Genomic DNA, 24,682 nt, shown 5'->3' with positions numbered 1-24,682 from the left:
GTTACCTGGTGGCACCACAAGCCCCATGTAGTCTGTGCAGTCATGTGAGACAGGAGGAGACTGAGGCTCAGAGAGGCCAAGTAACTTCTCGGAACTGGGGTTTGAACCCCATCCTACCCTACCACCTGGGCTCATTCTGCTCCTCGGCTTCAGAGAAGATTCCCTCCGTCAGGCCCAGCTCAGAGCAGAGGGACAGACGTCCTCCCCTCCCAGCTGGGTGTGCCACAGGCCCTTTGAGGGGACGTGGCAGTGGGGACAAGCCCCTGAGCATGACAGGTGTGGGAAGGGCTGTCCAGGGGCAGAGTCAGATTCTAGGAGAGGAGATCCCAGGCCTGGCCTCGCCCTTCACAGGGGATGAATAGGCGATGCGGGGGTTGGGGTTGCATTTGGGGTACATGTGCTCATTCATTCACATGCCCCCACTTGGCAGCTCCTCACTGAGCTTGTCCCTGGTGGAGCCGTGGGGCCCTGGCGGGGTAGAAACGGTGAAAGTCCTGGGTGCAGGTGTGGCCTCTGCCTCTTCCCAGCTGGGGGTCCCCAAGTAGGTCATAGCACCCCTTCAGCTCCAGTTTTTAAAGCTTGAAAACAGGGTCACTGATGTCTGCCTTGGATGAGTAAATGAGACAACGCACATAAACTGCTCAGCACTGTGCCTGGCACCAAGCACCCCCTAATCACCAGGGAGCACGCACCACCCAAAGGGACCATCTCACTTATCAAAACTCACAGTCTCACTTATCAAAACTCAGTACTGATCCACCTGTCACTCCAGAGTGCCTGCTGCAAGCAGGTGGCTGAAACCTTCTTATCTGACTCCCCCATGCCCAGCACAGAGCCTGGCATGGAGTAGGTGCTCGGTACCTATTTGCTGAGTGAATGAATGAGTCTCAGTTTCCTCATCTGTGGAATGAGAATCTTGAAGTGCCGAGAATCTTACCCTACTCCTTAGACCGTTGTGCAATTCAGGTGAGATGATGGCTCAGAACGTGTTCGTTTTTATAATAAAAAAGGAGGAAGAGGGGGAGGGAGGCAGTGACTTCCCAGCAAACAGTGTGGGGGCTGAGAGAGTTTGGGGCATGATGTCCCCCTGGCCAGCTGGTCGGACAGCTGAGCTATAATCACCACCATGCCTGGTCATCACTCAGCACCCCCTCCCTCAGCCCCTCTAGCCCGGAGGAGCATCCATCACCGGCTCCTTCCCCTCTGACGGCCCAGACAATTAGCCAGTCCTGCCTGAATCCCGGGCCCTGCTGCTCCAAACATCGCTACCTCCTCCTCCGCCAGCCTGAGCCTGGTGGGGACTGCGAGGCAGGCATGAGCCTCAAATCTGATTCCTTGAATCCTCTCCTCTTCTGGGTCAACGGACACAGCTGTGTCCCCATTTTACAGATGAGGACATTGATTTCCAGGGGCCGGAGACTCACCTAGGCTCACACAAGTGAGTCCCAAACTGTCACTCAAGTGCTGGTTAGTCTCGTTCCCGATCTCCACTTTTAACGTTTGCCTCCCTCCTTCAGGCCTCGGTTTCCCTGCACACTGGATAGCTGCAGACTTCCTGAAGCCCCCGGCCTTGTGGAGCCTGGCAGAGGGGCTGCTGCCTGCTCACCCCAGCCCAGTGTCCCAGGGACAGCATGATGGATGAGGATGCTGGGGGGGCAGGTGTGACACGCCCACACATGCTTGGACCAACCAGTGGGTGATAGATCTTTCCCTCCTCTCTCCTCCCCAGGGGCTTGGCTCCATCTGGTCAGGCGCAGTGCCAGGCTGATGGATGGGCAGCCTGCCAGGTCACCCTCACTGTGGCGGCCACCTGCATCCTTACTGCTGTGCTCCAGGGTCAGGAGGGCAGCTCTGAGGTCCCTCATTCAGTCATTCAACAAACATATCAAGGGCCTACTATGTGCTGAAACACAGGGCAAGCAAGATAGACTAGGAAACAAGCTGTCACCCTCCAGTGTTGTCACAGGGCAAATAAAGGGTGACTATGAGAGCCAGAGGAGGACCCAGGTCCGAGGGACCAGTGTGAAGGGTGTGGCTAAGGCGGGGAAGGGAGCAAGGGCAGGTATGCGATGCAATGAGTCAGGGTGACTAAAGCATGGAGACAGGGGGCCCAGGGCCAGGAGAGGCTGGGGAATGGGGTGAGGCCAGTTTGGGTGAGCGGAGTGAGGAGCCAGGTGGGCACTTCCAAAAGACCTTGCTGCTTCGAGGGAGGGCAGCCTGGCGAGGGTCTGCTGACACTGAGGAGCAGGAAAGGGGGCCCTAGTGGGGGGACAGGAAGACCGCTACCGGCAGCACTCAGTGGCCGGAAGCCAGGGGTTGACAGTGTCAGCCCTACTCTCTCTACAGATGAGGAAACCGAGCTTTGGCAATGAGAAAGGACTTGCCCAAGGTCACTTAGGGAGAGAGAAGCAGAGCTGGGCTGAAGGTAAGGTTGTGTGAGAGCTCATGGTCCCTCGAACCCCAGCAACCAGGCCTCTGGTCTGAGGACACCCCCCACCATCACCGGCACCGCCTCATTCAGGGCGGCAGCTGTCCCTTCCTGCCGCCACGGACAGGAGCCAGGCAAGAAATAGCTCATCATTAAAATGACAAATCCCTTCACTAACTGAGCAGGAAGGTCTGTCTCCCTGCCTCAGATCCCTCCAGTCCCCTCTCCCTCCGGCCCCAGGCTCACATTCCCTCCTAGACTGGCAGGAAAGCGTGGCTGGGACCACGCTTGTCCCTGAGATGACCTTGTGTCTCCAGCGCTCGAACAGGGTCAGGGTGGGGGGAGCTCCATTCTACAGCTGAGGAAAGAGGCTCAGAGAGGGGACAAGACCCTCAGTTGGGGCTCCCTCCTTTGCAAAGGTCCTTGCCATTGGCCAGTGTCAGCAGTAGGTCCATATGGAGCGGAGGGTGCCCCGAGTGACCCCAAAGGCCCCATCCACGGGGAATCCATGGCCGTGCCCTGCCTCTACTCTGCACAAGTCCAAAGCAACACGCACCTTCCAGGATAGTGTTCCCAGCCTGTGATTGGCTACAGAGCCTTTCTTCAGGGTCAACCCTGTCTCCCTTCTTGGGGGTCTTTTCTTGTCTGAGCCCCACACTGTGGAGGATGGAGCAGGGGTCTCTCTCCTGAAATTACAGGCAGGAAACCCTTCAGCCTTAGGCAGGCTGCTGCCCTCAGCTTCCCCTTCTGACCATGGGGGACTGACCATGGTTTTTTTGGCCGAAGCTGAGACCAAGATTATGCAGGACCTGGTGGGTGCAGAGTGAGAATATGTCTCTCCCAACATCCACCCGTATATGCCCACATCTCATCTATACCCACGTGTGTGGAGAGGCCCACACGTGCAAAGTTCACCGAACCACAGACATGCCCACAACGTGTCTGCTCCAGCTGTGCTCCAGCCCTGAGTTCGCGGGCCCCAGGTGCTCAGACCCCAGCACATGTGTGCTCCCATGCCCAGCCACAAACTCACACGTTGGGCTGACATGGCCACGTGCATTCCTGCATGGCCTCACCACCTCACGCAGCCACCAGAACTGTCTGTAAACGTCTGTGCCTGTGCATGGCCACTGAGGGCCCGTGTGGAGTCTGGGCTCTTCTGGGAAGCAGGGCAGGTGAACAGATGCTGGGAGACTCTGCCCAGCTCAGCAGGCAGCCTGGGTTTCCAGAATGAACCCCCAATCCCCATCCCTCCTCCAGGCCAGCCAGCAAGGACACGCTGTTCGTCCGCCCAGTGTCCTGGTCTCCTTGGATGCAGACAGAGCCCACGGAGGCGTCTGGCGCATCCTGACTCAGTCACAGGAACTGCAACGCTCCCCCCACCCCCCACCCCCTTCCCTGTGCCCAGAGCTGTCCTGCCTGTCCTTCCCTACCTGGTGGGCAGCTATACCAGCACCCCACCCGGGTCCATGGTGGGGAGAACGCTTCTTTCAGGAATCACCATGAGGTGTCTGCCAAGTCCTCTCACCTGACCTTAGGCAGGTCCTTCCTCTCAAGACATCAGTGTTCCCTTCCGAAAAATGGGAGGGAGGTCAAAAATGGGAGGGAGAAATGTGACAAGGTCCTGTCCATCTCTGGCTGTGTGCTTCTCCCAAAGGCCAGGAGAGGGAAGGTGAGGGAGGGCTCGGATGGGGAGATACAGCAAGGAGGAAGCAGGGTTGTAGGGACAACCCCTCCAGGGCACCAGGCCTCACAGGGTTGGGGTTGGAGCACCCCTGAGTCTGAGGTTGTGCTTGGTGTGCAGTCTCTCAGTTTATCCTTTCTGCCCCCTCCCAGTGGGTGCCTCATTGCCATTTTACAGATGAGGAAACCGAGGCCTGAGGGAATGTCAGGAGGATCCAGGAGCCCCCCAGTTCCCTGCATTTCCCCACACGAAGGGCCACAGTGTGGGAACCATGCCGGAGACAACTCCAGTACTCCCCGTCCTGCCCTTGGTCAGGGAGGGTGGCCTTCCGGGAACGGCTTTCTCCAGAGCCAGGCACCTCCCCCTCCCTGCTCCTTGTTCCTGGCTGAGAGCCCACCCCTCGGCACTGCCCATCCATCTGCTGTCGCTTCCTGGCAGGGCCAGTGGGCCATACATCACCTGATGAAGCCCGAGGCAGCCAGCCAGGCGGGTGGGCAGGGTGTTGCTGAGAGCCCTGGACCCCAGCACTCAACCCGGGTGCGACCCAGCTTGGTGCTGATGGTGGGACTGCAGGCACTGTCTCCTGCCTGAGAACAAGGAGCTGGGGCCAGCCGAGGAGATCTCCTTAAAGTCCCAAAGCCCACCCTGGAGTAGTCACTTCTTATGGGGAGAGACGAAGGAGGTAGTTGGAGGCCACGAGGTGACCTGGCTGAAGGGGAGTGTAGGTCGGGCTAACAGCTGCGCAGGTAGAAGGCACCAAGGTTGAGCATTTGGCAGGAGGACAGAGATTTTTATCTCCCCACCCCCACATGCCAAGTAATTTGCTGATGTAAGTCACTGGGGTGCTATCTCCTGACTGAATTACTGGTGGGGGGTGGGAGCCAGGTCTGCAGAGGGAAGGGCTCACAGCCAGGGGTGTCTCAACACTACATCAACCTCCTGCCCTTCAACCCCACAATCTGCCCTTACCTTCCAGGGCCACCTTTTTAGGGAGCCTCCTGTTCATTCATTCATTCGTTCAACAACTATGTATGAGCATCTACTGTACGTTGCAACATAGGGATGCAGGATTGAACAAAATTCAGCACCAGGCAAGAAAGAAGAACCCACAGTACGCTAGGCTGTGGTAAGTGCAAGCCAGGATAATAAAGTAGAGCAGTGGAAAAATAGGTGTGGTTTGTCTGTTTTTTTTGTTGTTTTTTTTTTAAGCTAGGATGACCAAGAAAGGCCCATTGGGAAGTTGACTTTTGAGTAAAGACCTTAAAAAGTGAGCAGTGTAGCCCTGGCCGGTTTGGCTCAGCGGTTAGAGTGTCGGCCTGCGGTCCTGAGAGACCCGGGTTCGGTTCCCGCTAAGGGCACGTACCTCGGTTGCAGTTTGTCCCCGGCCCTGGTCGGTCGTGCGGGTGGCAGCCACTAGATGTGTTCCTTTCACATCGATGTTTCTCTCTCTCTCTGTTCCTCTCTCTCCCTCCCACTCTACCTGAACAAAAAAAAAAAAGTGAGCAGTGTAGATGTCTAGGGGGAGAGCACTTCTGGCAGACATACAGCAGTGCAAAGGCCCTGAGGCAGGAATGCACCTGGCTCTCTGCCAAGAGTAGGTGAGGGACTAGGTGTGGCAGCTGGAGCAGGTGGGCCAAGGGCAGGAGGTGACAGCAAAGAACTGAGGGGGGTGGTATTTTGGGGCTTTTGGTGATTTGGGCTCTTCCTTAGAATAAGGTAGCTACCACTGGAAAGTTGTGAGGGGATCATAATTGAGTTTAGGAGAGTGTCAAGGGGTAGGTTAAGGAACCAATGGGAAGGGCATGTGACAGAGGCCCTCTGTCCATGGTCTGTCTGTCCTCCCTCCTTCCTTCCTTCCCTCCCTGTTCTTTTTTCTTCCTTCATTAATTAATCCAGCAAATATTCACTGAGTGCAGGCTTACTCCTAGTCTTTTGTGAAATCAATCCAAAGGACACTCCACCTGCCTCCCCTCCACAAGGCACCCCACAATGTGTGCCCTACATGTCTGGGATGAGGACTGGGCCCCCCTCAGCCCCTCTTCATGCTCTGGTAGATCAGTCACGGGAGCAGAATGGCAGCAGAGAACCCACCAAATGTTGGTGTTAAGGGCTGGTGAGCCCACATGCATGCAAGACTAGTGAGCACACACACAAAGATCCCCTCCCTGGATCTGTTTTCCCATCTGAGACATGAGCAGGGTGAGATCTAAGACCCCTTCCTGTTCTAAATGAGTACACCGTGGCTACCCAGAGTGCTGTGGTTCACTTGCAGAGGCAGGGACATCAGTGCACAGAGTGAACCCACAGGCAAAGGGGACAGAGCCATGTGAGCCTGCGCGAGCACAAGGGACATGAGTGTGAGGATGCAGGGAGGTCTGCCCTGTATCCCATTCTACAGGGAACTGGGCTTTGGGCCTCCTAGTAGTGTTTTCCAAGGCCTCCTCCTCTTGACATGATGGGACCCCAGGTCTGGGATGGGAAAGTGTAGCCCCCTGGCAGGGCCCCCCTCCACTCAGCTGCTTCAGGGCCCTCCTCGAAAAGAAGAGCAGAAGAGCAGGGGGTCCCAGTGGTGACCCAGCCCTAGAAGGGGAAGAGGCCCTGCCTCCTGCTCCCTGCCCCTGGCCCCACAGGGCCCCCCAGTTCACCCCAACCCCTCACAGCTCCTCTAATTACACAGCCATAAAGCACAAATCTCTAACGATCCAATTAGTAACGCCATTACTGCTCTGTCCAGGATTAAAATTACCAATTAAACTGCTGTCGATTTTATCATCACTTAGGCTCGACACAACCGGGGCACTGTGGGCCACAAAGGATCATTAGTGGGCCTTGGGTTGGGGGCAAGCTCGGCCCAGGGCTGCAGGCCTAGCTCAGCCCTAGAGATGGTGCAGCCCCATCTCCCGACATTGAGGACTCTAAAGGATCATAGCCCAGTTTTTTATAGACGTGGGGGTGGCCAGGATAGAAGGGGATCCTGCAGGACCAACCCCTCTCTGAGCAGCACCTCCAGTCTGGGCCACCCCCATGGTCCCTTCGTCAAAAATCACCCATTCTATGTCCCAGTGTCTCAGTGCCAGGCTAATCTTTGCAGCTGAGCCCTGGGACAAGGGCCATAGGTGCTCATCTAAAAGCTTGGCCCCTACTTCCCCTGCTTCCTCTTTCTGCCACCACAGCGCCCTCTGCACACGGGCTCACTATGCCATCCTTACATGATGTAGTTGGAATGAGTGCCACTCTAATGAACTGCTCATTGGAGTACAAAGCCAGAACCCAGGGAATAAGTAGGTGCTGGTTCTGCCTCTTGTAGGTGGTAAGCTCCCCGCCCTTGGAGGTGTGTAAACACAGGCTGCACCCAAGCCATGTAGAGGCAGCAGCTCATGCATAGGAAAGGGTAAGTGTTGGGTTAGATGCACGAAGCCCGGTAAATAATTTGGCTTTTCTGAAAAAGAATTTAAAGGATGGTGGGCAGCTAGAGACAGGGAGGTAGGCACCAACCTGAAAACTCAGCCCAAGGGGTGTGCAAAGGGATTCTGGTCCCAAGGAACCACAAGGACCCCTCTGAGATACAGCCAGAACAGTGATGGTGAATGTCTGTGCTCTGCCTTGGACCCTGGGCCCGGCACCTCATGTCCCTCTTTCTGTGCTCACCCTGACAAACAGGCACCCTTATTCCCAGAAGGGGCACCAAGACTCCAAGCCCCAGTGACTTGCCCAAGGTCACACAGTTTCTCTTGGGTCTGACCCCAGAGGACATGTTCATGCCCCCTGGTAGGTGTGCCAAATGAGGTTGCAGAGCCACCCACAGGGTCTCTGCATTTCAGCCCCTGGGCAGCTTCTCAAGTGGAAGCTATGCATAGTCCTTTATGTCACCCCGAGAGATGCGGAGAGGAGGGGCGGGCTCCTGGGGGACTTCAGGGCCCCAGTCTCACCCTGCTCCAGAGGTGGTGAGACCCTGCAGGGGGAGGCAATTTCTACCACCACCACCACTGTAGGTCAGCAGACAGGGCCTCTTCTGGGGAAGCAGCCACTGCAGGCAGGTTGGTGGAGCATCTAGTCAAAGGCAACAGACTGAGGCAGGGATCTGGAAGCCCAGAGCAATTAGGAGCTGCCTTGTGCCTCATCTCCTGCCAGCTGTCACAGCTGTCACTCAGGAAGTGGACCTCAAGCAGGGGCTGGGCCCTCAGTACAAATGATCTCACTTTTAGCCAGCAGCCTGGCCATGACCTAGGGGTAGGTTTCCACTTCCCAGAGGGGTGGACCAAGGCCAAAAGGGGATCAGAGACAAAGATCTCTGTCATGTTCTGGGTGGCACATGGCAAAAATCCTTGTGACCTGCCCAGACTCAGTTTCCCCCACCAGGCCTTCTGCCTCTGGTGCAGTGGTTCTAACTCTGGCTGCAACTTAAAAGCTACTGGAGAGCTTTTTAAAAATGCCTCTGCCCAGGTCCCAGCCCAGCCCGGTGGGAGGAGACTCTGTGGGGTGGGGGGTCCTGGGTGAGTGCCTGTGCCTGTCTCTCCCCTGCCAGGTTTTTGCACTTACTGACAAACCTTGCCCCGAGGGCTAGAAGCTTCTCCACTTCTGTGGCCCTGCCTCCCTCTGCCTTCTAGACCACAGCTGGGCTCAGGGGAGTCTGGGGGCCCATGGAGAGGAGCTAAAGGTCCAGCCTCAGCAACAGGTGTGAGCACTGGGTGTGTCAGGGACAGTGGTACCAAGCACTGTCACCGTCATCATCTCAACAGATCCTTGCAGCCACCCTAGCTGTGCGGTGGCAGCATCAACCCCACTTTACAGAGGAAGAAACTGGGACAGGACAGATGCCACACTCAGGGCACAGAGCTGGTGACATATGAGAGTTCATCCCAGCCACACTGGACTCTGAGTCCAGTGCTCTTTCTCCATCACCAAGTTGCTTCTCAAAGAACAACACATTCAAGGACCTGTCCCCTTCGTCCCATTTTCTTCGCATGGACTCTCACCTGCTCTGTCCTGTCTGTCCCAGTCACCGGAGGGAGCTGGACATCTAAAGGCTCTGGGGTGTGTCCAGGGCAGGGCAAGATCAGAGCAGACAGGGGCCTCTGGGATCAGGCCTACACCCCCTCCCGGCTGGGTCTGCCTCTGCAAGTCTATAAATTCCATTATTCATCAAGTGTGAGTTTTCTCAGACGATGAATATTTTATTCACCTCCAGACACTGTCCCCAGCGGGTTTTTGGAACAATATTGTTCCCTAGCCAAGGAGCAGAGGCCAGAGCCTCTGCCCTCCTTGGACACCCCATTTATGTCCTACCACCCCCAGCAGCCTCCCAGCTCAAGAGGGCTACAGTCAGTCAGCAGTCCTAGCATGACCTTGAGCTTGGTGCCTGCCCTCTCTCCTCTGGACAATGGGTTCATTTATTGCCTTATCAGGTTCTGTGAGTACCTCAATAAATTCACCCTACTCTGCAGGGCCCTGAGCTCTGCCAGGAGCTCTCCCTGGTGCTGAACACAAGTAGTGCGAGAATGCAGGCCTCAGAGTAGTCGTCTCCGGGCGAGGGAGGGTGGGGAGCATACTGGTTTTGATAGGAGAGGGTTCCAGTCTCTGAGAGGGAGGGAATCCAACCTCAGGACAGGGTGATACCCACCTCTTTCCCCTGCCATTTGGTGGATTTTCCCAGAGTCACAGGTGGGTTATCTCTCCCGCTGTCTCCAACACCCTGATCCAAGTACTAGAGGGTGAGGTCTGTGGACACAGGTCTCCTGGTGACACCCCAGGGAGTACAGTGTGATGGCAGCAACACTTCCCCCAGATGGGGGAGAACAGACCTAATTCACACCCTGCAATCATGCCATTTGCTCCCCTGTAATGTAGAGAAGAGGACGGGGCTGCAATGCCAAAGGGCAGGTGGACGATCATTCACTCGTTCATTTATTCATTCATTCTCTTATTCATTCATTAAGAAGATGTTTGTCCAGTCCCTGCTCTCTTCACAAGCCCAGCTCAGCCCTGTGCCAGGTACAGGATCTGGGGGATGCAGACTAGACCTGCCCTCCAGACCTGAGGGTGGTCCTCTCACATTTTCAAGCTTCTGCCCATTTTCAAGGCTTCTCCTCCTGGAGTTCCTTTGACTCATAAGAACCGCCACTTCTGTGCACTGAGCACTCACGTTTGGATCTAAATATTCACTCCAGGGGTTAGATGTGTTCCTATTTAATAGGTAAGCTGAGGCTCAGAAAGGTGAGTGTAGACACCCAAGGTCATATGGCCAGCTCTGGTTCTCCATGGAGAGCTCTTACTGCACGTGGTCCTGATTTAGAACAAGCGGGCCTGGGCTGGAGCAGCCTGGCCACTCAGTAAACGCCACAGGACTTTTCCACGTCAAAGACTTTTCAAGCCCTGTCTTCATGTCCTTCCTCTGTAACCCTCCCCCCATTCTCTACTGCCTTCCACAGACAGTGAACTGCGGCCTCAGCCATGCTGTGCAGCCCAGTGGCACTTGCTGTGTGAGCCCCAGGTACGAGCAGCTCCCTCTCGTCCTCTGACTCCCAGCCTGTCTTGCACAAAAGAGGTTGATGCCTGCCCAGGCCTGCCCACTGGCCCCAGAGGCACAGCAGTAGAGGACCAGGAGTTGACAATGGTTCCCAGAGGACCCGGCATTCCTCTAAGCCTAAAAGGGCAGGGAGAGATCAGCATGGCTCTGAGGGTGGCCCCTACAGCTTCGGCCACACCCTGCTCCCACTTTGGCTTGGACCCCTAGCTCTGCCTCATAGGGCTGCATGACTCAACTTGGGCCCTTAAGCGCCCCCATCCATGAATGGGGGCAAGGCCAAACTGCCCTCAGAGGTTCAGGGGACTTAGCAGGTTACATGCACAGCCCAGGTGTGGCCCATGTATTCACCTGAGAAGGGGGCACAGGTGTAGTTGGTGGCCTGTGGAAGTCTCCTGGACCCACAGCTAGTTCTGTGGGCCTTGGCTTTGCACCAGGAGAGGGGACAAGGACTGGCCTGAGTCACCAGGACACTGGGGTTTCAGAGATGGTCATAGTGGTGGGGTACACCACAGCCTTGGGGCTATAATCCCCAGTGAGTCCTGTCCCTTTGGCCTGGTGGAGCCTGACCCAGAGAGCAGCCTGGTCACAAGGTAGACAGCCCAACCCCTTGGCCACAGACCTGTATCAGACCTGCAAGTCCTCGCCATGTGAGGTAGGCCCACCCACTTGACTGTTACTTGATTTATCTCAGAGACTGTTTCTGCACCATCCTTTGAAAATTCTCCACCTGGGCACCAAGGCTGGTAGCCGCAAGGGACGCAGCAGGAGGTGCCCCTCCTTCAGGCGAGGACTAACCCAGTCTGCAGTGGCCTCTCAGACAGTCACCAGGAGCTGGGTTTCCCACCAGGGCCTCAACAGGCTCCAGCTTACCCTCCCTTGGTGCGGGGGTCCTGATTTAGAACAAGCGGGCCTGGGCTGGAGCAGCCTGGCCACTCAGTAAACACCACAGGAGTGAGCTGCTGCGGTTCACTCTCAATCAATATGTGGCAGCTATAATTATTATTAATTCATATTTCTCGGGGGGATTTTCATGCTAATAGGAAATTCCCATGAGGTACAGGGAGGCACTGCCAGGCACCTCTCATATGTCACATCACTTCAACTTCACCACTGCCTGGGAGGTGGCATTGCCACCCTCACTTCACAAGGGGGAAACTGAGGCCCTAGGAGGTTAAGGGAAATGACTAAGTTCTGACAGCAAAGAGGTGGTAGATGCAGGAGCCGCAGGTATACCTGGCTCTGAGTTGTAAATTCTTACATCCCCTGCTCACCTGCTTCACCAGAAAACCCGAGGGAGTTCAAAGCACAGCTCCAGTGGTGAAATGTCAGACAAGAAAACAGGTGGATGAGGAGGACTCCAGGTGTGAGTCCTAATGGGCACCCAACTAGCCCACAGGCATAGGTCCTAATGGGCACCCAACTAGCCCACAGAGGCTGGGGAGGCAGACCAATCGCTTAGGGTCCTTCCTGTCTCTTCTGCAGTTTTTGGATGCTGTTGGGAGTCCCATCCAGAGCTGTGCCAGTGAAGTGCTGGGGCTCAGGAATGGCATCTCTCCCTGAGCCCCCTCTCCCCAGGCCCCAAGAAAGAGTTGTGATTAATCAGCGACAAAAGCAGAAACAAGCAGAAAAATGTAATCAGCTTGGGAAGGGCAGGGTCAGGCAGGGCTGTGGCAATCTGCTTTCCTGCTGAAGCAGTTGGCTGATTGGACCAAAGGGGGCAGGGAGGTGGTTCTGATGGGGCCTCCAGGGGCAGAGCCCACATCTGGGGCCACAGCAAGGCCAGAGAGTCATCCCCTCTCCCAGAAATATATACTCACATCCATGCACACTTGCTCATGTCAATCCCAGGCCAAAGTCTGCACCCTGCCCCCCACCCACCCGGGGTTCTGCCAATCAGTTCCTGCCCTCCCAACCCCTGCCAGCTCACAACCTTGGCACATACAGGTGTCCAAACATTCCTGATCCACGTCCATCTGCATGTGGACTTGCAAACACTTGAACGCACCCTCGTGGATAACAGATATATGCACACACTTGCTGTTCCCATGAACACTTGCCCCCTCAACCTGATGTGCACACATGCTCTGGGGCCTGGGTGAGTCCTGAACACACATTAGGTCTAACCTGCAGCCATGTGAACTGACAGGCTCTCACGCCAGTCCCTGCAAACACCCAGCCTTCTCTCTGTCCCTCAGTGTCCCCTGGGCCATGAGACAGACCCTGGCTCCTCCTCTGCAGGCTGAGGGGTGGAGGCCTGGGAAGGAGCCAGGACTGAGGCTCTACTGGTGGTAGTGGGGGTGGGAGTGAGGGTGAGGGTGGGGTGGGGGGCAAGGTCAACCAGGAGGTCTCAGCCACAGGGGAGCCTGCCCCAGACCGGGACCAGCTCCTGCCTCCTGGCCCTCCTTGATGACCTTGCTCAACAGCCTCTCTCTCAGCCTCAGTTTCCTCGCCTTGGAGCCTCTCCTGGTACCAACGCTGTAATTCTTCTCGAGGACCCAGACTGCTGGGGCCATCTCACTTGGTGCTCTCAGTTCCCGGCTCTCAGTTCTAAGGGTTGGGGGCGGGCCAAAGGGCAGGAAGAAAGGGCCCTACCCCACCTTGGTCCCGGCGCCGCTGTGGGGGCGAGTGATCCTCCGCAGGGAGAAAGGTAAACCCGGACTAAGGGGAGCAGGGACCCCCAGCGGGCTTGGGGCGGCTCCTCAGGGGCCCGCGGCGGGAAGGGGCAGGCGGGGGTAGGGGGGCGGGGAGCGCGGAGGGGCGGGCGGGGGAGGCGGGAGCGCAGCCAGCCCGGCATAGAGCAAACGAGCGAGCGAGCCGGGGAGGCGGCGAGAGCCTGACCGGCGGGCCGGGGGGCCGCGCGGGCCAGCGGACAAGCGGGCGACGAGCAGCGCAGAGCGCGCGGGGCACCGAGGAGCGGGCACAGCGGGCGCGGCGCGCAGCGACCCGAGCGAAGAGGCCGGAGTGGCGCCGCCCCCGCCACCCCTGCGGGGCCCCGGCCGGGAGCCCGACGAGGGAGGGGGCGGCATGGACCAGCGGCCTGGGGCGCGGGGGCTCTAGGCCCCCGGACGGGTGCCACTCGCTTCGTCGCTGTTGCCGCCGCCGGGCCGCCCTTCACAGCTGTGCGCCCCGCCCGCTCCAGCCGCCCCCCGGGCCGCCGCCGGCCCATGAGCCCCGACCTCAAAGTTTGCGGCGGGCGGGCGGGCGCGGAGCCTCCAAAATGCCGTTCCACCCGGTGACGGCGGCGTTGATGTACCGGGGCATCTACACCGTGCCCAACCTGCTGTCGGAGCAGCGCCCCGTGGACATCCCTGAGGATGAGCTGGAGGGTGAGTACCCCGCCGGGACCCCCGCCTGCTGGCCCTCCTACCTGTGCGCCCAGGTGAAGCTCGAGCTAGGGGTGCACGGGGGCACGGGGCGGTCTGCAGGTGCCTGCTGCCAGGTGGGCGCCCCAGCGAGCAGCTGCGCATGGAGGCCGGACCAGCTCGCACCCCTGGGCGCCGCGGTGAGGGTCGCAAAGGCGGAGAGGCAGCCCAGCCCCTGCCCGCGTGGTCCCCAGCGCTGCGGAAACTTGCTGGGTCCCGCAGCGGGGTCACGGGGCCGCGGGGCCGCGCAGTCGGCGGTGACGGTGCGGCAAAGCGACTGGTTGAGGTAGGGGTCCGAGCTGCGCCCCGGCACCGGCCCAGCCGGAGCACCCGCGTCCTGATCCCCTCCGCGGCGTCAGCCCGTGGCTCTGCGCTTGCATTTACATTCCATTCGTGTAGCTTTTAAAATCCAATCTGCTAGGGCAGCTGGAGAAGGGGAGAGGGCGACTGCCCTCCTTAACGACTGCGGGTTTGCCTCCCGCTCCCCAGCCCCTCCTGCGGCCTTAGCGTCTTCCGCACAGCCTTGCGGGGACCCCTAGCCCAGAGCTCCGGGAAGGCGGCCGGGGAGGTGGTGGCGACAACAAGTGGCCAGATTCCGCGGCTTGGTCGTGATAACCAAACCTAGAAAAGGAAAGGCAGAGAGGCAGAGACCCAACCTGCCCTCCCACCCCACCCCCCAGTCCCTCTGCCTCTGGACATGAATGAGGACTTTAGACAGTGGTCTGGGTGAGATCGAAGCAGAGGGCAAGGGCTGTGGACCCTAGATGGAGGGTTCTGGGGAGCAGTGAGACCCCTGGGGCCTGGGAGCTCTTTCCCTACGGAACGGGCACAGGTGCTCAGGCTCCCCTCCCTGTAGACCTCCTGGGGCCCCATCTGGAGTAGCTGGGGGGGACTCTGGGATGAGTTTTGGTCCCCTGGGATATTCTTGCTGGTGTTGGGGGAGGGGCTGAGATCACCCAGAGGCTGGTCCTCTTTTTGAGTATCTTGGGTCCAAGGGTCTCTGAGATCCGGGGTTCATCCGGGCCTGGGGAAGGGTTGCAGCCCGGACACCAGCGCAGTCAGGAATGATCCTGGGAGCACAGGGGAAGGCATGGAGAAAGGTCCTCCCTTATCCCCAAGCCCTGGAGGGGGCAGATCTTGGGGGAGTCAGGCTTAAGGAGAAGATCAAGAGGGAGCAGGCTGCTCCCCTCCCCCCAACTGCACCACAGGCTATGAGCCACCTGCTCTTCACCAAGTCCCTCCAAAAGCTCCCAGAGACCAGGAGAGTCATGGAAACGGGGTCTGGTGTCAGATATAGGCAGGACAGATGGATAGGTGATGCTGCTGGGTCTCTGGCCTTGAACCCCAAAACCTAAATCCCTGCCCTGTCTGGGCCGAAGCCAGGAGCCAGAGCTTCATCCAGGGCTTGGGACAAAGAGGATATGATGAAAGGCGAGAGGGCAGGGGCTGGGGCATAAGCTGTCTCTTCCCTAATGTTGTCTCCTCCTGCCCTGGGCCACCTCAAAACTCCTGCCAGTGCCCCCTTCTATAGTTTCTCATCCATTCCTTCCTCCTGGCCACTGAGGCAAGGGTTAATATTGTTCCCCCACACATGAGGCAGCTTCCACCTCATTCCCACCCCTTGCTCCCAGTACCTCACCATGACCCTGGCAGCCCTGCTTTGGGGCTCATGGGGCCCCACTGCTCCCAGTCTCTCAGCCCTGAAATCAACACCCCAAGGAAGAGGAGAAGCTGAGAGGAGCCTAAGATGGAGGGGTGAGCGGGGCACAGGGCAGGCAGTGCAGGGGCAAGGAGGCTGCAGCCTCCCCTTGGGCTGCCCAGCGGACACACTGGCAGGAGCCCAGGAGTGTTAGTCACCAGCCACACCAAACACCCTCCCTGCTCTCTCCCGTCCTCTTCTCCTGGGCCCTGGGGAGCAGAGGGGCCTGGCACAGGGGCATCTGAAGGGCAAGGCCCTCTCTGGTGTGGGCAGGCGGGGGTCCTGGAGCAAGCAGATGCCTAAGTGGCCCAGCCCATCTCCCAGTCCATGCACAGCTGCAGATGAGAGCAAGAAGTCCTCCATGACTGACCCCTTTCTTGGCTGCAGGCACCCTGAAAGCCCGCCTCTAGGAGACCAACTCTCTGCAGGCCCCAATGATCCTTGAATGCCAGGGCTCTGTGGACACGGTGACCATTCCTAGCACAGATCCCCCATCTGGTCCCTCCACCTCCCTAGTGCCCCATTAGTGCTTCTGCCCCAGGCCAGTCTGGGTAACACCCAGGCCCTTTTCTGGGAAGATGCCCATCAGTGAGGGAGCCACATGTGCCGAGAAGAGGGAGTCTGGCAGCTTGGGATGAAATGCTGCAGACAGTATGTGCCTGCCGCAAAAATCCAGGGGGCGGTTAGTCTGAGGGCGGGGGAGGACCAGGAAGGGAGGTGGAGAGCTCAGGGTTAAGATAAGGGCTTTCCAGCCGGGCAGCACTGGGTTCAAGTCTCTATACCTTCATCTCACGGAGTGACCTCGGGCAATCACTTGCCTCGGTTTTTCCATCTGTTAAAGGGAGTTGGCATCGCCCCTTCCCAGGGCTGCTGGTGACGGAGGATGCGATGGAAGTGCTCAGTGCGGTGCCTGACTTTCAGTGGGGGCCAGGCAGACACAGCAGTAGGGAAGGTCAAGGAGGGGACTCTACAGAAGTAAGAGTCTGGAGTGTAGAGGGATTAGTAAAGGCGCAAGAGGCAGGGATGCAGGATGCGCAGAGGGTCTGGCCAGAAAGGCAGGCTGGGGGAGGGGCTGGGTGGAAGGGGCATTGAAGGTCTGTCTGGCAGAGGCACCTGGGATCCTGTGCCTGGGGTTAAGAACCATGGATGGCAGTTTGGAGGGCAGACATGGCTGGGCAGAGCTGGCCTCAGACCACCTGCCCCCCATGAGAGGCCCTCCCAGATTCGCCCTGTACCTCCTCCTCGACATACACACACAGCAGAGACCCCCAGGCCTGCAGGAACACTGAGCCTGGCCCTGCGTCAACGGACCTGAGCACCCGAGGGTGGGAACAGGGGCAGCTGCAGGCTGCAGTCCTGTCCTCTCTGGCCAGAGGAGGAAGGAAACAGACAGGCAGCCACCAGGGCAGGGTTCTGAGGCTGGCACTTGGCCTGCTCAGTGGAACAGTGGACCCTGCAATGAGAATGGCCAAATAGAGGCATTCGGGAATGGGGGGTAGGGGAATCCCATTCCTGCCCCTTTCCTGCAAGCCCAGCGGCTGCCTTTTCAGGGGCCAGAAATTCAGGGAGGCCAAAGTGATGGGGCACAGGGCCAATGTCTCAGAGAGCACCATTCGCTGCAGAGAACAGACACCGCCCCACCCCTAGCTCATGTACCCCCCACCCCTAGACTCCAACTCCCTGACAGAGTGCTGGTGTCCCCTGGAGCCTGTTGGGGACTCAGGCCCTGACACTCCATGGGCCCATGGGAGGGATTGGGGATGTAGGCAGTAGGTGGGGGACAGTGTGGGCCTGGAAACCTGGAGGCCCTGCCAGCTCTTTCCCGGGCCAGGCGTCCCCATGCCAAGATGGAGCACAGCAGGCTTCCTCTGTTCTCATGCAGCAGGAACAGAGCGCAGGAGCAGAGAGAGGCTTTCGGGGAAATGCACCCAGCTGGCATGTGCTGCTGGCAGCAGCAATGGGGAAGTCCTGATGCCCACCCCCAGTAGGTCCAGGCCTCAGTGGTGGGACAAGAGTCACATTCCCATTTCACAGATGAAGCACTTGAGGCTCAGAGAGGCATTGCTTTGTCCAGGTCATTCAGCTGCTTAGCGGCAGAGCCAGACTTCAAGCCCAGGCCCCCAGACCCTGGCATCACCCAACAGGAAGGCCAGTTTGGTGTCCAAAGTTCACACAGTCCTCTGTCTCCTTCTGGCTCTGCTGTCTGTGATGTCTGATTGTCAGTGTCCTGTTCTGAGCCCAGCCCAGCACTGTCAAGCACTTATACACTTGATTTTCATATTTCGTCATTCCCGCAGCCCCATTGGACAGGTGAGCAAACACCAGCCAAGGTCATCCAGCCAAGATGTAGGAGAGCAGGGATTTGAACCTGAGTCTGTGTGACTTAGAGCTGACTCTCTGGCTGGAAGGTGGTCCCGGAACTTGGCCTCAGGAGTCAGCTGGGCTGGGGCAGGGATCTGAGCATGAACAAAGGTACAGAGGCAAACCTGAGGTGTGAGCCGCAGATGCCAGGGAGGGATGGCAGAAGGGACATGTGGACATGGAGGTGAGAGTCTTTGGATTTATATAGTGGTCTTAGGAGGTTAGTCTTGCCTGAAAAATGTCTGTGGGAGCCATGGGCTGCCTCCAGGTCTGCCGCCTGCCCACGTACTCCATGATTCACCTGACTTCACTGTCTCCCACCCAGCCCAGGGCATTCCTCAGAGCTTCCAGAAGGGGGTCAGGGCCTCCAGCTGAAGCAACCCTGGGTTCTGGGAGTCATACCTGGCTCCTGCCAGGGTGGGAGGGACAGCTTGGCACCCAGATCATTGCAGGGGAGGGCCCCGCACCCACTGCAGCCCAACGGGATTCATGGTTTCGCCATCCTACCCTGGTATCTCTGAGTGATGACCTCACACCAAGAGGTTTAAGAACCTCTGCTCAGCTCCTTTCTCTGTGTGCTTCAGGTGGATGGGTTCCCCAAATCAGTTAACCATTTACTGTATATAACAAACATTTATGCTTGAATGACAGGCACTGTTTTGGGTAATGAAGCACAGCTGTGAACAAGACCAACCTGGTCCCTGCTTTCATGGCACTGTAGTTCACAGTCCAGTGTGGTCAGTGCAAGGACTGGGGAAGAGCGGGACTGAGCCCAGAAGAGGGCCAGAGTCAGCTGCAAGGCAGGGAGGGCACCAGGGTGGTGATGCGTCCATGCTGGGCGCCAGGGGTGCATCACAGTGTGCTGAGGGAAGAGCATTCCGGCAAAAGGAGCCTCTTGTTCAAAGGCCTGGAGCTGGAGCAACCCAAGTGTCCACAGGTCTAAAAGGGCCCCTAGGGCTGGAGTTCAGGACACTCGAGGAGGGCAGAACCTGTGGCTGGGTCAGGAAGGCAGCAGTGCCACCCAGAGACCTAAGTATGTGTATTGGGGGAGGGGGAGACAGAGAGTGTGCCTGGTTGCATGGCCAGTACCTTCATCTCTAGCAGAGACTCCCAGGAGCCTGCAGTCCCTCCGCAGCCTCTTCTCACACGTCTCTGGGGATGGGAGCTCACCACTCCTCAGTGGCTCAGAAAACCTCTAGGTGGGAGTTAGACTAAAGTTCCTTGAGTCCAGGGTTTACATACCCCTGGGCCCTGCCCAGGTCTATCATCCCAGCTGCTCTCCTGCAGATTATGTAAGGGAAAGGTTCAGAGTCAGAGGATCTGTGGGCAACTCAGGTGTGGCTCACTGTTTCTGTCCTGTCCTGCATGTCAACTAGTTTAACTATCAGGCCTTGAGTGCTGACACCAGGTGGGAAGACCCTGATGAAGTTTGGGGCCTCAGTCCAAGCTATCTTGTTGCATAGCCTGGGACACATGGCCACCTTCTCTGGGCTATAGTGGGACCAGCAGGATCAGGGAGTGACCCCAAGGTGTAGGATCCCACAATCAGTTTCAGGGGTTCACGAACCCCTAAGGCTAGCCTAACTCTTGTCCTCGCCAGAAATAGCCCTGACCCCACACTGACCCTGGGCTGTCCACCTAGCCTCTTTGGGCTTCATTTTCCAGGTCTGCCGCGTGAAGGCATCTCATCTGTCTCTACTCCAAATATGCACACACATGCACATCACACACACACACACTTGAGGTCACCTCTGCCTGCTTAAGTCCCACCCAGGGAAACAGCTTAAGCAAAGGCCAGGAGGCTGGCAGGTAAACCGAATGAGGAAACTCCAGGAAGTTGGAGCAGAGAGGGTATGAGTGGATTGAGATTCACTTTCCTCCAAATGAAAATGCTCCTTAGGGCCCTTCTCGGGCTGAGGAACAATGAAGGGACAGCAGGCAGAGAAATAGGCAGAGTTGGGAAAGGTTAGGACCCTCAACCCTTCCTGGATGTCTTTGGTAAAACCCGTTACCCATTTTACTATGGGCAAGTCTGAGGCTCACCCAAGGTCGCTCATTCCCAGGCTCCCAGCCCACCTCATTGCTCCCCACCTGAGTCACTCAGTTTCTCAGGCCTATTTCACCCTCTGTATAATGGAATGGAGGAAGCAACCCTCACATCTGAGCTGGCCTGGGCCTGCTGAGACCCTTCCACCTACTCCCCCTACCCCCAAACCCTGGGCTGCCAAAGCAGTCTGCGCTGAGCCGTTAGCCCGCTAGGCTGCATCACATGGCTGTCATTAGCGTCTTGGCCAGTGTTAAGGAGCTGAGCTGACAGGGAGGAAGGAGGAAGTGTGGGATGGGGATGGAAGGAGTGTGCTGTGGGCAGGGGAGCCTCCGGCTGCCTGGCTTCCTCTCCTGCACAGTAGGACCCATGATTTCTGCCACAGGGACCACACACAGGGTCGTTATGAGTATGGCTGGAGAGGATGTGAGAGCCTGATGCATTGAGACTGAGACCCTGGGGACAGTCTCACACTGCTGAGGACCTGGGCACACCTCTGCTGCCAGTCTGCCCTGAGCTCTCAGAAGCAGCGCTATTGCGGACTCCTGGGCCACCTGCCAGTGTCTCTGACCAGACCTGCAGGCTCTGGTGGATTCTCAGTGCTGGGCTCGGGCTGCAGGTTTGGGGATCCTCATGGTGTGGGAAGCAGGGTGTCAAGAACAGGAGAGAAGTCCCAACCTGTTCTGCTCCCCCACAGAGATCCGAGAGGCCTTCAAAGTCTTTGACCGCGACGGCAATGGCTTCATCTCCAAGCAGGAGCTGGGTACCGCCATGCGCTCCCTGGGCTACATGCCGAACGAGGTAGAGCTGGAAGTCATCATCCAGCGACTGGACATGGATGGTGAGCACTGCCCTGTTTCCTCAACCTTCACCTGGGGCCTCTCACTTTCCCCACTACCAGCCACCCCCAAGCTTGGCAGTTTACAGCCAGGTCTGGCCCCATTTCTCAGCCCGGAGAATCTGAATTGAGGCCAGAGTGTGCCAGCCCCAGCCACAACCTGAGGTCAGACCCTACCCATCTTGGTCTATATTCTGAGAAAAATTTAAAGTAGAAGTATTACTAAATACCCAAGGTCTCACCATTCAAAATAAAAAAATAATGTAGTTGTATTTTCCACCTGGCATTTTATTATGGAAACACTCACAAAGACCAGTAATGCCCAGTCCCCTCCTCTGATCCCTCTGTGCCCCACACTCCTCTCCACCCAACCAGCAGGTGGTGGCCTGGGTAGCTTGTCCCCCCACTCCTGAGCTTCGTTTCCTGTGTGGTGGGGGAATGTCAGGCCCCACACCTCCCCCGGGACAGCAGCAGGGTCCTGGGAAACCATGGGAGTTCTGAGTGTAACGTGAGGGTCTCCGACGTGCTCAGGGCCCACCTGCTGCACTCCACCTCCACCTTGTCAATGGAGCCTCATCACACTTGGCTCCAGCATCAGGCCAGAGGTGCATGTTAGGTGCCCCTAAAATTGACAAGGCTTAGAGAAGGAGGGGACCTGCTTGAGGTCAGACAGTTGTAGGCTGACCCTGCTGATTGGACCTGTGCCCACTCTAGGTGATGGCCAAGTGGACTTTGAGGAGTTTGTGACCCTCCTGGGACCCAAGCTCTCCACCTCGGGGATCCCAGAGAGGTTCCTTGGCACTGACTTTGACACCGTGTTTTGGAAGGTATGCCATGACTGGTTGGGACCCAGGGCTGTGCACACTGTGGAGGGCCATACTGGGACCAGTGACTGGCCAGGCCCACTCTGTAAAGGGGGGATGACCACTTCAGTCTTCTGTCCACTGGATTTCTTGTCTCCCAGAGGGCCATCGGTTCCCTGGGGGAGGCTGGGGGTCAGGGACTCAAGAAATGGAGCAAGTGGTTCCAGCCCTTCAGAATCTGGAGGCCTGTCCCCGGCTTGTGTGGCTGCGGGCACTGGGTGGGGACCGTGGTGGTTGTGGTGGCCAGAGCACTGTCTCCTTCCACCCAAGTGCGACATGCAGAAGCTGACTGTGGACGAGCTGAAGAGGCTGCTCTACGACACCTTCTGTGAGCACCTGTCCATGAAGGACATAGAGAACATTATCATGACAGAGGAGGAGAGCCACCTGGGCACTGCTGAGGAGTGCCCCGTGGATGTAGAGAGTGAGTGACTGACCCTGGGGACCCTACCCCCTCTGGGCGGGCCAACTGCTTGAATAGGGGAGGAACCAGGGGTTTGCAGAGGGCGTTTGGGGCCTCCTTGCTGGCCCCAAGCCTCATTTCCCTGTGCACCTCATGGGATGACCCCATGTGCAGAAGTGCAGACGGCTCCTGACTCCATCACTCCGCTGTCCCCTTGTGTCTCTCTCTGGTGCTCCCTGGCGGGTGGCCACAGCCTGCTCCAACCAGCAGATCCGCCAGACATGTGTACGCAAGAGTCTGATCTGCGCCTTCGCCATCGCCTTCATCATCAGCGTCATGCTTATCGCAGCCAACCAGGTACTGCGTAGCGGCATGAAATAGGCATCGCCTGAGCACCTCATCTGGCGCGAGAGGTGCATGGGGCCCTCCACATCCACCACCGCCTGCAGTCCTTTCCCTCAGCCACTCCCTGGGCCACCACCACTGCGTGTACTTCAGGGCCTGGACGTCCAATGACCCTACCCCTTGCATGGAGCCGTGGCCCAGCTGTGGAGGGCCTGGTGGTGGCTCCGAGGACGGCCTCCAGTCCCGCCTGTACCCTGCCCCTGCCCCACCCTGGCGTGTACGTAGCACTAACTCTTCCCACTGTCCAGGGGCTCCTGGGATATTAAGGAAGAATTTGTACAGGGCTCAGTAGCTGCTGTGTCCCTTAGGCAGGAAGGGACACCCTGTGTCCGGGGCCACACAACTAGCCCAACCCTGGTCCCTGAGGTTGGGCCATAGGCCAGGTGGTAGAGGTGGACAGAAAGCCTCTTCCTGGGGTATAGGGGTATGAGGCCAGGGTCTCCTGGGCTCTACTCCTTGGCATTGGCCAAGAAGGCTCCTGGCCTTCTGCTGGGTTCCGTCCTCTGACCCTCCTTACACTCAGATCCAGCCCCCTTCACACACCCACGGGCCCAAGAACCAGCTCATTTCACAGATGAGAGCCCAAGGTACAAAGGGTCCCCACATTTGGCCTGTTACCCCATCAATAGGATTTTCAGGAAGGGCAGAAGCTCTAGGAAGATGGGGCAACTGAGGTGGCCCTCCAGGCCCCCACCCTCTGGGTACCTCCCAAGAGGCCCAGTGGCCTGAGGGCTATGCCCACTACCACCTGGCACAGAATTTAGAACTGGAGGATACTTGAGGAAGGGAGCAGAGGGGCCAGGAGGCTTCAAATGCCTGAGCAGCCTGTGATCTTCCCACTGGCCCGGGGCTCCTCCAGGGCAGAAGCCTTGAAGGGGCTCATGTCCATGCCAGGAAGCTCACCCAGGCCACTCTCTCAAGCCCAGGGCCTTTCTTCCTGGGTGCCCCATTTCTCTACACTCACTAGGCTGGAGACCCCGCTCCCATCCCTGCCTCAGTTGTCCCATCTCATGCTTGGGCCCCAGTTCAGCTCGAGCAGATATGGGGACTGGGCATGGCAGACCAAGTCCTTGGGCTCCTTCTCCCCAGAACTGGAGCCACTTCTCAAATGGGTGATGGTCACAGCCACACTGGCCACCCTTTTCCAGCTCCCAAGGGAGAAGGGCAGCAAGTACTGTCACCCTGGAGAAGACCTCATATCACTCCAGGCCTGCCCATCCGCTGACCAGGGACCAGAGCACGTAGCTGACGCACCCGGCAAGGGGGAAGCGTAGCCATATCACCATAGTGACAGACTTTCTTTATAAACATCCAGCGGGAAGTTTTCTCACCCGTCTTTTCAAGAGGGAAGGAGGGTGGAGCTGACTGGCACAGAGCCAGGGCTGCCACCTGGGGGGAGAACTCCTGGGCCTCAGCAAGGCCAGGCCAGGCTGAGCTAATAGCTTTAGAGGCTCTATGGGGCCACAGCTGGAGGTGACTTCAGCGTTCCTAGTATGAGCCCTTAACTTTACTGTGACTGTAGTGGGAGCTGACCCGGTGGGGGTCAGGTGGGGATGAGGGACTAGCCCCACTGGATGCTGGGCTGTAGGGGCCACCCGCCGGGTGGGGGTGCCCGCAGAGATGGAGGCAGCTCCTGGACTGGTGGCCAGCCCACTGGGTACTGGAAGACAGTGGCTCTGATGGGTTCAACCCTGGAGAGGAGGAGAAGGGCAGATAATCAGCGTGGGACACAGCCCAGGTGGGGGCACTCCCCCAGCACATCCCTCAACACACCCTCCCTGCCACCCTGGCTGTGGGGGGTTGGCCTCTCTGGAAGGCAGAGCCTCAAAAACATGCAGACCCTTTGAGCCAGTAACCTCACCTCTAAGAATGAGCCCCAGGAAATAGAAGGGTGTGGGCAGAGATTGAGGTACAAGAAATAGAAATAACCTGTGTCCACTGTGGGGACTGATTAAGTATATCTGCACGTCCACAGCAGAGAATGCTATGCAGCCAGTGTAAATTAAGGCAGACTGATATGCACTGATGCGGAAAGGTGTCATGATGTACTATTTGAGTAGTAGAAAAAG

The 24,682-nt window shown here is 57.9% G+C and overlaps 2 protein-coding genes and 1 long non-coding RNA gene across 4 annotated transcripts in view; 2 read left to right on the top strand and 1 right to left on the bottom strand.

The window, feature by feature from the left end:
* The first annotated feature begins 781 nt into the window (after nt 1–781).
* On the top strand, nt 782–5,269 carry LOC118640113. Its single transcript, XR_004961332.1, has 3 exons — nt 782–966; nt 1,518–1,692; nt 5,089–5,269. It is a non-coding gene; the product is annotated as an uncharacterized LOC118640113 (long non-coding RNA).
* Nucleotides 5,270–13,855: 8,586 nt separating this feature from the next.
* Nucleotides 13,856–22,589, top strand: CABP7 (calcium binding protein 7). Its single transcript, XM_036277284.1, is given in 7 exon segments — nt 13,856–14,286; nt 20,629–20,663; nt 20,666–20,792; nt 20,794–20,945; nt 21,657–21,769; nt 22,076–22,229; nt 22,462–22,589. Coding segments are annotated over 7 exon segments (1,140 nt in total).
* ZMAT5 (zinc finger matrin-type 5) overlaps nt 22,559–24,682 on the bottom strand; it is a 28,685-nt gene continuing 26,561 nt past the window's right edge. Inside the window, exon 5 of one of the 2 annotated variants that reach the window (XM_036276643.1) lies at nt 22,559–24,304. In XM_036276643.1, the coding sequence (XP_036132536.1) occupies nt 24,175–24,304 (130 nt within the window). In that variant the 3' untranslated portion in view covers nt 22,559–24,174. The remainder of the gene's footprint in view (nt 24,305–24,682) is intronic. The other variant, XM_036276642.1, reaches the window with a different exon arrangement.

Source organism: Molossus molossus, unplaced genomic scaffold (assembly GCF_014108415.1).
Source record: "Molossus molossus isolate mMolMol1 unplaced genomic scaffold, mMolMol1.p scaffold_m16_p_22, whole genome shotgun sequence".
NCBI lineage: Eukaryota > Metazoa > Chordata > Mammalia > Chiroptera > Molossidae > Molossus > Molossus molossus.
The sequence above is the reverse complement of the archived record's forward strand: the minus strand, read 5'-3'. Positions and strand labels throughout refer to the sequence as shown.